Source organism: Asterias amurensis, chromosome 8 (assembly GCF_032118995.1).
Source record: "Asterias amurensis chromosome 8, ASM3211899v1".
NCBI lineage: Eukaryota > Metazoa > Echinodermata > Asteroidea > Forcipulatida > Asteriidae > Asterias > Asterias amurensis.
Window position 1 is genome coordinate 9,684,298 of NC_092655.1, and position 14,807 is coordinate 9,699,104.

Below are 14,807 nucleotides of genomic sequence, written 5' to 3' on the forward strand. Positions count from 1 at the left end.
CAGTCGGTATGAATGTACAGTCAACTTTAACTACCACACAATACATGTTTCTTGATGGTATACATTAACACAACCCTGTAACCAATGTGTTACAAGGCTTTCAATATTATTCATTTTTCAATTGCTTAAACTCCTGTCTGGACACTCCCACTTGTTCTCCTTCCTGGGCGTCTGTTTTATTTTCCATTCAAAGTTTCTATTACATCTTGATAGCATATTTGCTGCCTTGAAAAAATAGGAAGACGACAGTTAGCTTATAATTTGTGAATTATTCTGCTCAAGCATTGGCCCCTTCCCCAAGGAGTGTTAACGGAACATTCATACAGTTTGACATTCTCTTGATGGACATACTCCAAAGTCATTGCTCCCGAGTTTGCGGATGGAAAGCATTTTTCACTTCCTGATGTGAGCGCTGATAAAAATATCACCGGAAATCAACACCCAACACCCCTCCCAAGGAAGTCAAGAGAAGACAAAAACTGTAAAAAAGAGAATCCAGGCCATTTCTTTTTCCCGAAGGGGGAGGTTTTGACTTTTTCACCAATGACTTATTGATTATTTCCGACATATGGTGTAGACTTTAATTGACTTAACCTTGTTTTTTAAAAAGTAGACGACAATAAGAGAATTTAGTCATTTGGAAGCCTGCATCAGCAGTTACAGAATGGATTCCTTTGCAACGTTCTTTTATAAACATAATAGTGGCCTCCTTGAAGCATCCAAGGCGGGCATGTTGAGACTTGATGGTAACAAATTAATCAAGCTACAGATCGGTTCTGCTTATTCAGAATCATGGAACAAAACTATAATGCATTGGCAGCTAGTATTGGAGAAACTACCAAAAATAAATAATAATTCAAACATAAAATGAACAAAATTTCTAGTCCTGCATTTTTTGAAGCATTAGCTGTATTTACTTTACTTTAGAAATGGTCTTTTTGTGTTGTATACATTCTGTATTTTGTACTTGCCATATTTCACACAAGTCTCAAGCGTAATGTCAAATTTTTAGGCAATTCAATTCATGCTTTACTTTTAATCTAAATTAAAGTGTCCAAGGATTTGTTCATTTGAATACTTTGTTCTTTGGACATAAAATCCCATGCTCAACTTGATATTAGGGCAAGTAGAAGCAGCGGCAAATGAAGTCCATTCCATCATGCTAACAGGCTGCAAGTCCCATTCACACTAAGTGCAGCCAACTGTGTCCAAAGAAGAGGAAGCAAATCATCACTCAATCAACCTGTTCACAGTTTGAACATTAACCAGTTCCCTGGGGTAAGGCAATCTTACTCATTCTATGTGAAATATGCTGCGAGTAAACTTTGAGATTGTTACAACAAGTCATTTAATGGTGTCCTGATCATGGTTCAGATTAGAAAATGCATTGACCTTGCTGAAATTTCCATATCAGGAAATTGAGCTTCATTGGAAAAATCTTGAGTTTCCACTACAAGCAGGCAAGGATGATTTAGTTAAGCTACATGGAGACTTTGTGGTGGGGTGGGGTTAGGTATTGTGTTGTTTCCCTCACTCTTCGGATTTTTGTTCTCACAAAAATACACGGAAAAGAGGGGTGGGCTCCTGAAAAGCAGACATGACAGAGTGAAAGCATTAATGATGTATATCCTGCAGCAATAACACATACACAATTAGAGAGAAAACCATTTATAGATCAAGAACTGAAGGGCGTGGCTATAAACTGTCGTCTCTGTCCACTGGTGGTTTTTCTTATCAACATATTTTCTATCCACACATTGAAATACTTCAGCTTAATATCAACATTTCTCATATTCATGGAACTATTTTAGCCTGCAGTGAATACCTTCATCAAAGACAATTTCAGCCCAATCCTAGTTTAAATTTTTTGGCTTTCTTCCCAGACAAATTTACACTAGGCCAATGTATTTCTGCAATAATGAAAATGGCTGGATTACTGGATGCAGACTTTAAAGCAGAAAGGAGTGGATTTGAACTATTCCCAGTACGTCTGCTAAAAGAGCAAAATTATGTCAAGATTTACCCGTCAGTATTGTAACAAATTTTCTGTGTCCACCCGCAGTATTATTTTCGGAGCTTTTTAGAGCTTCTTGAGTAGTTGGTCTTTCTTTTGTAATAATGAAACCCATGACAATGGAAATACAACAAAGGTTGTCATAATTAACACTGGGATTGATGTTGTCATGTGAGACAATATGAGGAGGCAAACACGTGATTGACAGAACCACAGCAGTGAGCCACCTCCGTGGTATGCTGGAATCTTGCAATGTTTGGACAGACCTTTCATTTAGCCCAATGCTATAAAGATGAGCAATAGTAGCAGCCTACCCATTCTTGTAGGCCACATTTGTACAATAGGATCGAAGGTCTGGACTTGAGCATTACAGAGTAACTCATGGAAAAGAGATATTACCAAGCATGTTTTCCAATACCTGGTGTCCCTATTTGTTCAGGTTAACAAAGTGAAGCACAGTAGGTGAATGCCTGTGCATGCTACAGAATGGAAGGTACGGATAGATATTCCTGTCAGCCATCCAGCTAGCAGCTCAAAGTTGAGGGCGCTCCAAAGTTGTTTCAGTGGTAATAAACCTTCCGGTGTAAGACAGTCAAGAAAAAATGTGGTGTATTTTCACATCATCAAATGGCAGCCTTCATTCATAGTAATAAGTATTAATAATAATAACAACAATAGTTGCAGAGGACTTCTATCGCCATGTGGACGACCAGCAGTTGTAACTGGAAGTGCAAAAAGATTGTAAACAGTGAGTTTAGAGATACAGAATATCAACTTATTGCTAAAGACTGCAGGAAAAGAAAGACTATTCTTGGCAATGGTGTGGATTTATGACATGGTGTCACATACATGGATAATAGATTGCCTGGATACGGTTGGGTGGCTGGTGAAGTGAAACATCGTACAGTACTTGCTGAGAGTATAAAGACAGGGACAACAAATACCAGGTAAGCATTTTGATTTTCCAACTTCAAATTCTTGTGAAAGTGAGCAACATTTTTTTTAAAAATACTTACTTAACAAAATAAAACCATTTTGGGTTGAACAACGAAAATGACTAGAGTGGGACTTGAACCAAAGACCTCGGATTAACGTACTGGTGCTCAACCAACTGAGCTATCTAATCTTATGTTGGCAGTCTCCCTAATTTGTCAATCTTTTGTTTGGGTGCCAGTCAGAAGCCATATAACCATTCAATATATAACCAACTTTAAGCATGTTCAATGTCTAATCTCACACTATGGTACATTAAACAGTGGAAGTTTACAAGGGCAACAAATTGAAAATAAAAAGCCCTTCCTGCTTCTCTTGTTTTTATAAACCTAGACTCTACACATTTTGTTTTGTTTAAAATCAGTCCAAAGAAGAGGTGTTTTCCAGGTTGACTCTGTGTCTCCACAGATGTGTTCTGGCAAGATTCCACTATTGATGCTTGAGGGAAAGGCAAATACTGGTTACAATTAATGTGATGTAGAAGGACTGCTACAAGATCATGAGCAATTTGAAGTTCTTTGCAAAGAATCAACCAGAGAACAATGATGCAGACTGTCATGATTTTTAGAGACGATATCAAGATGCTGTTTTGGTATTGAAATCAAGGGGTTGCACAACAACCCCTGGAAAGAGATTTTACATTGCAAGTTTTCAAGGCATGTTGTGACACTTTGAACGGTGAAACAAAACATATAAAAAACGGCTGTCAGTGAAAAATTTAAGAAAGCTTTCCCGGGCATTAAAACCAACCGATATAAGTCTGTTAGAAATATTTTGCGTTTAAACTCGTCATCCAACGTGAAGCGGTTAAATACCTAAAACTATGTTTATGTTTTTGTTGTTCACTCTGAAAATGAATTTAAGATTTTTATGATTGGGGAACATGCCCTTTTCAGTAGCAAAAAGTCACTAGTCATACCAAGATAACTTTCACTCTGGCAAAACCATTTGTCTCTGATTCCTCTCTAATCAAATGACCAAATGAGATAGATTTGGAGAGACAATTGATGATAATACAATTTGTGTACTTTGGCTCCCATCTTTGCACCTGTATGTAACCTAAAGAAAACAAGCCCTTTATTTAACAGTGCTAGTTTACCCCTTATCATTTATGTATACTGGAATTCTATAGATTTCAACATTACACAACACGTTTCGTGACTTTTATTAAAGTGACACACCTCATTAGTGACCGTTAGATTGACCAATAAGTCAAGGAAAGTAGGTCAGGTGTAAGGGCGATGTCCAATCCCTACATTGCAAGAAAAGGGCAATGAGAGGAGACAGTTAATAAAGACCTCACATCTCAATACATTGGTCTGTATCCCTGCCCAACACCCAGCTCCATATACCTTGTCTAGCCACAACATCCTTGTGTATAAGGATGCTCAAACCACCCTCTTCCCTTTAACCTGACTTTCTCTATAGCAAAGGGTGCTACTCACAACATCTCACAAGTAGCTGCACTTTTCAATGATTCTTATCCATTTTCCTGCAGGACGAGGAACGGGAAAATGTTCCAATACTTTGGCAAACAGGATGAATAATTTAAAAATTAATTCTCTACTTGTCAGTGAAAATGGGTGGGGTGTTTTGGGGAAGAACTAGCCGTTTTCTAACCCCTCCATTTCTCCCCTTCTCTCTCTCTCTTAAGTGACTGGTCAAAAGCTTCAGGATCAGTTAACTTCACATCAGCTGTTATAAATCTAAGCAGCAAATGATTCATTTTGCAAAGACCAAGTTTGATAGCTGTCAGATCTATCAGAAGCTTCAATTTTATTTGGGGGATATTGAAATTATTGCTTCCACTTCTGCTTTTCTTGGAGTTTCAATTATATTTTCAACTAACAAATTTCCCTGCCGCTGGAAATAAGAAATTTTGAAAAATCAAAAATTGCTATTTTTATATTCTCATCAATTTGACAGTAACTCTGATCAAACTTGATGACTGGTCAGAGAAAGACTAGCCGGTTGTGATGTAATCCAAATAAACAAACTAGATCTGATTCACATCAACTTGCTTTCAGTCCTTATGGGTTATGGCTTACTTTGAACATGTGTTTAGTTTGACGGGCTCTAAATCTTACATTAGGCATCTACCTTTCAGTGACAAAACAAAGTTAAATTACGCACATACAGTATCTATGCCAGTGAAGTTGTTGTTTAAAGGAACACATTAATTACAGTGGTTATCTTGTAGTGGAGATGTGATATGGCGGTACAGTCAATTATGAACACCTCAAAACAGGCCATACCTTTAAGTTCATCACAAATACAGTCCTTCCTCAGGACATAAGGGTGTTGCCTAATTCCTAATTTGGTTTGCTATATTCTGATTGATCAACATTGAGATAAAGCTTCAACTCTAAATGGTATAACAATGAGTGTCTTAGTACTCTATAAACTCCCCCTTCCTTAATGCCTCAGCGTAGCGGCATCCAAACCAAAATTAAATTTCCTTACAAATGCCCATCTGATGGTAAACACCCATTTTCTAAATAGATCCCCCCCACACTCAAGTTGGGAGAGACCAACACTGCTGCACTGCTGACAACTTATTTCCAGAGATTGTTCCTGACGGATCAAGGGCAACTTATTTCTGGGTACTGAAATGGCATGTTATGACAGACAGTTCTTTTTAAACAGGGTTCACTTGAATGTGGGAAAACTAAAGCAATAATTTGTTTTGTCTAAAACTTCACTTGTTGACACAGGTTCCAGGCTTCTGAAACTAAATTCATGTAAACAAATTGTAATCCTAAAGAAAATTACATCAGAAGCCCCAAATATGAATAAATGCTCAGTTTAAGTATCTAGTACAAAGAACATACATTGTACTATGGGCAAATATCCAATGTTTCCATGGAGTGAGTATAATGTACATCACAAGAACTAACCACTACTCCCAAAGGAGACAACAAAGCTAAAGTTTCCTCTACAGTGTATATTGTAGCCAGTACATATTAAGGAGAAACACTACCATCAGCATGATTCATCTTACCATTTCTCCTATCCTGTTACCATGGTAGCCGGTAATACACTAAGATACAGTCAAGTTACCTAAACAAACTAGCCATCATGACAACTTATTCACAACCAGGGCCAGACCGTTTTACATCTGAGCCCTTGATTGGGTGAATTTAATTGGTGTAAAATACAGCAGTGATTGGCTGTACAGGAGGCCTGCCGCTAAACAGCGAGGCTCAAAACAGTGCAGGTTCATATCAAAGCCTTGGCCATTTCTTGTCATCAATCATCTTGCCGTTTAATAATAAAAGTTTGAAGAGGATTAAAAAGTTTTTTTTTTTATGTACACTACCCCAGATTGGTCTCCTTCATATCTCCATTGTGTTGGCCAAACTTCCTTTGATCTAACAACTTAAAGATTGGGGCACCTCTTATCCTGATCTCCTTCAAGTGGATTTGCCAATCTCACAAGGGACACACACTCAACAGACAGCCGGAGATTGAGATGGATCTGTTTATGACACTGCAGAGTTGGTATAATCCAAAAGGATGATTCAAACAATGTGTTACAATCACAAACTGGGACCTACTTATTCAATGAACTTAAATTGATGCAGCTGCCTAACAGCTCAGTGGGGTACCAACACAAATTGGGCCAATCGCTGGCTGTCAATCAGGAATCGCCTATGACCAATCAGAATGGTTAAACTGCCAAGTGCGCAGCATAGGCCTGAAACTGGCATACATAACAATGCCATAAAACAAAGATCTGTGAACACATCCTTATTTACATATTTGGATGACTAATCAAAGGTATAAGGGTTTACAAAATCAAGATTTGACGGTAAGCTGAAGGTTCACTGTGTTACAGCTCAGTATCACTGGTTTGTCAGTGTATTCTTTTAAAAGATGATGTATAAATGCTATAGTCTTTTACTTCCTTTTTGTCGTTAAAGGGCCAGGTTAAAGTACATGTAGAACCTCAGCTTAGCTTCATTACAAGCTTTAAAAAAAACTGTAACGGAATTTTATTAGTATTAAAGTCAATATTCAAATTACTCCTATTTAATGGTACAAGCAAATTACATACAGCTGTAATGGTTAATTGTCAAGGGTTCAATTCATTTGAACATTTGATTACTTTTCCATTCAAAATAAAACAAACAAACAAACAAACAAACAAACAAACAAACAAACAAACAAACAAACAAACAAACAAACAAACAAACAAACAAACAAACAAACAAACAAACAAACAAACAAACAAACAAACAAACAAACAAACAAACAAACAAACAAACAAACAAACAAACAAACAAACAAACAAACAAACAAACAAACAAACAAACAAACAAACAAACAAACAAACAAACAAAAAAACACCCCCCTAACAAACCAACAAACAAACAAAAAGAGTAATTAGTAAAAGAAAACCAAGAACGGAAGTTAAGGTTGCAATGTGTTTATTCTACTTGTTTCCAATTCACAGACAAGACAACACCACAGTCAGCTGCTATCTACAGATGTTGCTTGAATTCAGTGAATCTTAAAGATTGAAGAAAACAACTAATTTGTCAGAGAGAGCGTGAGACATTGAGCCGGCAACAGCTGCTCCTAAAAGTCACTGTCTCAACCAGATTGGCCTAGAAGCCACAAACCCCACCCGTTACCACAAGAGCTCATCAAGTATAGACTTAAACAGATCAATTTCTCAGTGCCTCCTCCCTCCCCTACAAACATCTCCATTGATGGTAAGACCATTGATGGTAAGACAAAGAAGCAACCCTGGAAAGGCTCGGAAGAGACTGCTTCCCTCAATTTGAGAGCTAGTCAACGTCTTGAGGACACCGTAGGGCCAGAGAGGAAGGAGTCAGGAAATTGAGTTTAGAGAGATTGATGGACAGAGCCTGGATGACCTGCGGCGGGTCAACTAGAGGGGAGGAAGGACCAAGACTTGGGGATAAAGAATACATATCCCAATTGTCTTGAGGTGAAGTCAACGAGGATACAGACAACATGTTGGATAAAACTTGACAACAATTCTCCAAAAACAAGAAGCAATCACAGTCCATAGGTCAAAAGGGATAATAAAGATGTACCATAAATCAAGCTGTCACAAACAGATAAGGCGGCATTAGGCACACAGACACATTTCTTAGCTTGTGCTAATCAGCATCTTTAGATGGCTCCAGGTATGTCTTATTTGTGACTGCCCTTCAATATACAATGACAGGCGGAAAGCTGTAACAGATCAGTGGCATAATTACAAAGAAGGGGTTCGGGTACATACAGTGAATTACAAAGAGAAATCCCAATGTCTTTGCTTGATTGAAACAGTTAAGTAACTTTATACCTAAAACACCCCTTTACCTTTAAGTTTGATGCATTCAGTCCACTGCACAACCAAACCATAGGACAAGGTTATAGCAACATATCAGATTAAAGCATTGAAGGTGATGATTTTATTTGTTTGATTTATCAATGTTTGAAAAGTTTAATGTACCCTCTCTACCCACACGTCCTGTGATGTGGCCAATGGTAGTTCATAGAATTATGTATTTCCTGTACAATTTTTATTTACTATACAAAACTTTAGTTATTGTAAACCATGCAGAAATTATTGGGCTCTTTCTGAGCACTTGTTGAGGTGACATACAAGATAAAATCATTAGAATCAATCTTCTTTAAAATGAAATTGCGCAAACCCATCTTGGGACAGACATTCAGCCCGTGCCATCAAGTCTGAATTCTCAGTCAGTTAACTCTGTTAACATTTTGCGCCTCTCTGTCTGCCCAAATCCACTGGCTATTTCCTTCAATTTCACTTGGTTAATATGTGCCCCCCCCCTCTCCCATTAGATACGGTTCCAGCTCCTTCTCCTTCAATTTGATGGTGAACGGAAGAGGAAACGATAAATGCTTGGTCAATTAAGGCGCTTCCCACAGACATAAACATTGATATAAGATGGATTTATAAACAGAGTTGGAATCAATCACTTCTCTCCTGCACTAATCTTTTATATCATAGCAGTGTCGCTCATGTTCAAAACCTACTTTTCATCCAGAGGTCACAAAATTAAAGCAAATCTGTTGGGTTTCAGCCAAGAAGAATCCACCTTCTGAATTCAATTCAATCTTGAGAAAAAAATCTTAATAATACATAATAATTTGTTCTTATACGAGCATTAACCTAGTTTAACATAGCCCCAACTAAAAACACCAAACTTCAGTAGGGTTTGGACAAATTATCCCTACCTACAGTCACTCAGATCAATCTTAAACATGTCTTGAGAATGGATGCTGTCATTTTAAGAAAATTGAGTACAACTATGTATAACAGTGGACAAATTTGGGACAACAATATTTGTATGAGCTTCATTAGAGGTACGCTGCTTGATTAAACTAGCCAAGTCCTTTGGTTTCTAATGATGGACACAAACTAGATTGCAACTTTAATGAAAATCAAAGTAACCCAATTACTGGTGAAGGAGGCAAACAGGTGAGTGGAATTGCCAGTCCTGACCCCTCTGCATCAATCAGGCTGGTTACACCTAGTTCTCTTGGACAATCAGTCCCAAGTGAAATTCAACTTTAATTGCTTTAGTCAAAAAGCTTACAAGAAAGAGGGGCTGGGTTGTCATGACTCACTATTAAATATAACTAATTTCATAACAGCATGTATTGGTGAAGAAAGTTGCCCAAACCCAAACACAGAATGTTAACCCGTTCAACTTCACCTGATGTTATTATCACAAAAATCTTGTCTGCGCCATTTTAGGTCCATGTCTCTGCACATTTTTAGGCGGCACAGTGTTTATTAATGTGCTTACCATCGTTTTTACCACCGATCTATTCAAATTGCAATTTGCCAAGCGTGCCAGACAGTAATAGCATGGGACTTGAGTACAAGAAGGCAATATCATTATTTTGTGTTATATTGACCTGGTGTGGTTTCTTTCCACTGAATAGGTATTATCTTTCTTATTTATACAGTAATGATGGTCACTGCAAAGAAAGAGCCAGCCTCACTCTCTTTGTTTCAACACACAGGAGAAAAACAAATCAAAGTACTTTGTTTAATGCCTACAACTAAAATAAAAAGATGATCAAATAAATGCAAAAGAGCATCTATTAAAAACAATTTTTTTTTTTATGAGAAAAAGTTGATACAATTATTAAATGTCACAAAGTAAAGTTTAAACTGTCTTTGGTAGTTTGATTTTCCACTTACCTCCTGGATCTTTTTCTTGATCTCATCTAAGCCCACGATTTTTTTCTTTCCTTTGGGTTTCTGGTGGGATTTAATAAACCACAACATAAGTTGGAATAATGGTTCATTGACATTAACTCAATTAAAATGTTACTTTAGCATGTTTAGTACACTTTATTCCAATCAACTGATGTACATAAAATCTGCAGATCTCTGGAAGAGTCATGTACTAGTTGTAGCTACTCCATGACCCATAAAATACAATTTTTATTATCATGAGAATCAAAACCCTGGATCAAAAATTGTATCATTAATAAGTGATGTGGCTTTCATTTGTTCATGATATACCATGTAACAAAATAACAAAACAAAATAACACAAAACAATTAATATGGAAAATAAGGTCTTTGTTATTTCCTACATTGCTCCCACTCCTGCAAAAAGCAATTAAGTATAGTGCCAATACTGCCTTGGAAATCAAACAGACTCCATAGACAACTTGACTATCCAAGAGATGGTAACATTATCTTGAATCTATCAACAAACACAGGAAACAGCATACTGCTGTGCCATGTGAGGCCAATGCCATTCAAAACCTGGGTAACAACCAGTAGCCTGCTTTCCTGACCCATTTGCATTGCAACAACATCAATACGCAAAACAAGCTCCCTCGGGAACACTGGGCATCGACGAGGAAGTTTCTTACAAGTAACACCGGCCGCTGCCGACTGTGAGTGAGACGAAGGGAGGAAGAGCCGAGATCAACAGGTAGGAAATGTGCCCAGTACGTGTCTCATCTTGCCCTGATGAAAGGTTGGCTTGTTTCTTTAATTCTATCTTTTTATAGAGAAGCAGTGCCGCCCAATGTAACTTTATTAGGAATGGGTGGTTAGTCTGGAGTCTGGAGGGACTTGTGTTGACTTGAACCCTCAGAGGTTTTAGTAGCCCAAAGCAATGTGTATTAAATGCACAAAGCATCAGCTACAGACAGCCAGAAGATTTTACTTACTTCCAGTCAACACAAGGGGAGAAAACCTTCAAAGTCTCGTACATATTCAAATAGTTTCTCTTCAGACATGGGAACATCAAGCTGTTCAAATATGTGTGAGATTCCCATGGCCTTTTGACATTTTGTAATATATCCCATAATAACATAACATCTACAAAGCACAAAGCACAATATCTAAATTTATATATAAAAACAAATTAACTTCCTCTTTCATGTCTCTCTTCTATAATTTTTTGCTAAAAACAAATCAAGAGTATTGATGTCCTAACATAATTATTGTGATGTTTCTATAAAAATGATTGGTCTGCACAAAAACGGACAAAGAATAAGACAAAATATTTATTCATCAACATGCGAGGCCAATCTCTGAGTTTTCCAAAAAGGAGAACTCTTTATGACCGGTGTTGTACATGTACGTACTTCAAATGAATTGCTCGCTGTGTGTGTATCTTTGAATCTTGACACACAAATTACTGTCTAGAACCTTCAGCCTTCTGTGTAGTTTTGATTAATTACAAGGCTGCTTACATGCAGTCCAGCATTTACTGAATAATAAACAACTTGATATTATGCTGGACGCTCACACACTGGCCGCCAGAAAAAAATCAAAGGTCAACTCAGCAAGTACTTTCATTTAATAGCAAATGTGAAGCAAATATTGTGTAGAAGGACAGTCCATGGAGAGACTGGATGATTATACTGCTTTTTGGTCAACAGAAACTCTATATTACTCATTTGAGTTTTGAAAGAAGGTGCATCTCAAAGACTGACAAAAATCAGAGCCATGACAAATGAAACCTTGACAGCGATTTCGCATAGCAGTATACCAAGCTTGCTTTTGATGTTAGCCAACACTGCATTCATATCAAAAGGGGTCCGACAATTTGTCCTCTCAGCCTCAAATTGGCCACATAAAAATAAAATAAAATCGGTTGTAGGAATCTGTCACAACAAGCCCCCAGCCCAATAAGTTTGATCACATACATGTAGCTCTGTTACATGTAGGTTCAAGTCATAGTAGCAAGGATACATTCCTGAGGGAGTCAAATTCATCAGTAGTAATTATCCTTTCTCCGTACCTAATCTAATTATCTCAGCATAACAGGTTGTTGATTTGTGTCGAGTCTTCTAAAACTATTCAATTAAGTTAAAATCCTTGTCAGATTAAGCCGACAGTGAAGCGGATGAATATTGCATTCTGTGATTAGAACGTTTAAACAAACATGTTTAATTTTTTTCTTTTAAGTCATATTGGAAACACCATGAGATGTGCACTATCCTGGGAATGGCCAATAGTGAACCCTTTAGGGATTTAGTCTTACCCTTTGCATTAAACGCAGTGGACACTATTGGTAATTACTCAAAATAATTATCAGCATAAAACCTCATTTGGTAACGAGTAATGGGGAGAGGTTGATGGTATAAAACATTGTGAGATCCGGCTCCCTCTGAAGTGACGTAGTTTTCGAGAAAGAAGTGATTTTCCACGAATTTGATTTCAAGACCTCAAGTTTAGAATTTGAGGTCCTGAAATCAAGCATCTGAACGCACACAACTTGGTGTGACAAGGGTGTTTTTTTCTTTCATAGTTATCTCGCATCTCCGACAACCAATCAAGCTCAAATTTTCACAGGTTTGTTATTTTATGCATATGTTGAGATACACCAAGTGAGAAGACTGGTCTTTGACAACTGCCAATAGTGTCCACTGTCTTTAAACAAAACTAAAAATAGGAATCAATGTGTTTTTCTCATTCTGCTGACTGTTAGCACTTTGTAATTAGGCAGTGTGTCTGATTCTGCTTTGATCTCATCATCGGACCATGTCCTTATAAACTGCAACTGCAATGCTAGGCTTATGTATCTAGCGTCACCCACACATGTGTGAAACGTTGATCTGGTGCGTGGGCTCCAACAACAGATAATGTCTTCACCACGGAGGGGTTACCATGCAACCAGCCATCACCTCCCCTACAATAATTAGTAACACTCTAAAATCAATATTGCTAGTTACGCAGCCGAACAAGACCTGTCAAAGTGTGCCACAAACATCCTCAGCCCACACAAGTCAACATTCTATTGACAGTCAACAGAAAAGCCCATCAGGGCTCGTTGACAGAGACACCATTATGCCCCAAGGTGAAGGCCTAGTCTAGGAGTACAGAGTGGACATGCACTGAATCCCTCCTGGATATGAGATATTTCAAGCTTTAAGTAAGATCCTGATCTAGTTGACACTTTTCCCCGAGAGTTTCAAGATAAGATCCTGTACATAGTGATATTTGCTAAGAGAAGTTTGACATATGAAGTGAATTGATAAAATATGGGAAACCTGAGAACTTTGTCTAAGAAAGGAAATAACAAAATGATTAAATAGAGTGTCCTACTTTTAGACAACTATATTACTTGCTGTGATGACTTTCCCTTTCCTCATAAAAATAAGTTTAGGCAACGCCTTAGAACAAAAACACATCTTGGAGGTACAGGTGTCCGGAACCTTTTTATCAGCAGTTATTTGAATCAGTCAATTCCTAGTACCTAGGTTATTGAATAGAAAGCTCATTAATCATTTATGAAAAAATGTAGGACAAATCATCAGTTTGGGGAATGGTGCAGTCTGTTTCAATTATCAAGCTTTCAAGAAAGATTCAATACAATTACAAAATCTAACTGTGGAAAACTGAATCACAATGAAGTTGAAATGTGTTACTATTGTATGTCCTATTTCAAACATATCCTAGTAATGACAATTCAATTGTCATTTCCAGGATGTATTTGAAATGGGAAATTCCCCGTATGGGTACTTTCCAAAAGTGTATCAATCCTTAGAAGTCAATACATCTCATACTTTCCATACATACAACTAGATGCAACCAATTCTTACAATGACCTAGGCCTACCTCTTGAACTAAGCTGGTCAAAACTGTTGAGCTATTCAAACATTCACAAGCACAAAAACACAAAGGCCCTTTGCAATCCTTGTCCTTCAACACTCTGAGCCACATAGAGTTCCATATACTGATATTTCAATTTGATATTGTTCACTATTTTCTTATTTTAGATATCAGTAAACATGGTGGAGGTACCTGCTGATCTCAATACTTATTGATTGATTATCCATGCATTACCTTGTCATATAACTCTATCATTAACATAGCAAACTTCCACAAGTTGACATCTGAGCATAAATATTTCTTCCACTAAGCACACCCCAAAAAAACTGCAATAGTGTGGTGATGCCAGAGGTCCCATACTCTTAACACCTTGTCATTCTAGACCCCCCTACACTCTTTGGTAGACAATTGGCCGATCTTAGAGATCAAGTGGGCTTCCTTGAAACCCCCTCTAGTGATAGGTAGTGAGGGATGAGGGATTATGGGATATAACCCCAGGGATACACTCAAATCAACAGACCTTAAAAATGCAGAAGACAGACACAGTTTCTTACTGTATTTGACACCTAAGTAGTTCAACTGTCAAAATACATGAACACGCATGATAAGTTTGATAGCGGCCGTTTTTACATCTTGAAGAAAGCTGTTAAAAATGTACATAAAGCTTAAAAACTAACAAATGTATTAAACACCAATAATGATAAATAACTTACACCACAAG

At 37.5% G+C, this 14,807-nt stretch overlaps 1 protein-coding gene across 2 annotated transcripts in view; it reads right to left on the reverse strand.

Moving 5' to 3' along the window:
• Positions 1-14,807, reverse strand: part of LOC139941003 (nucleoplasmin-like protein ANO39) — an 86,149-nt gene that overhangs the window by 20,912 nt on the left and 50,430 nt on the right. For both annotated transcript variants that reach the window (XM_071937416.1, XM_071937415.1), the window contains one exon: positions 10,206-10,265. In XM_071937416.1, coding sequence (XP_071793517.1) covers positions 10,206-10,265 — 60 coding nt within the window. The remainder of the gene's footprint in view (positions 1-10,205; positions 10,266-14,807) is intronic.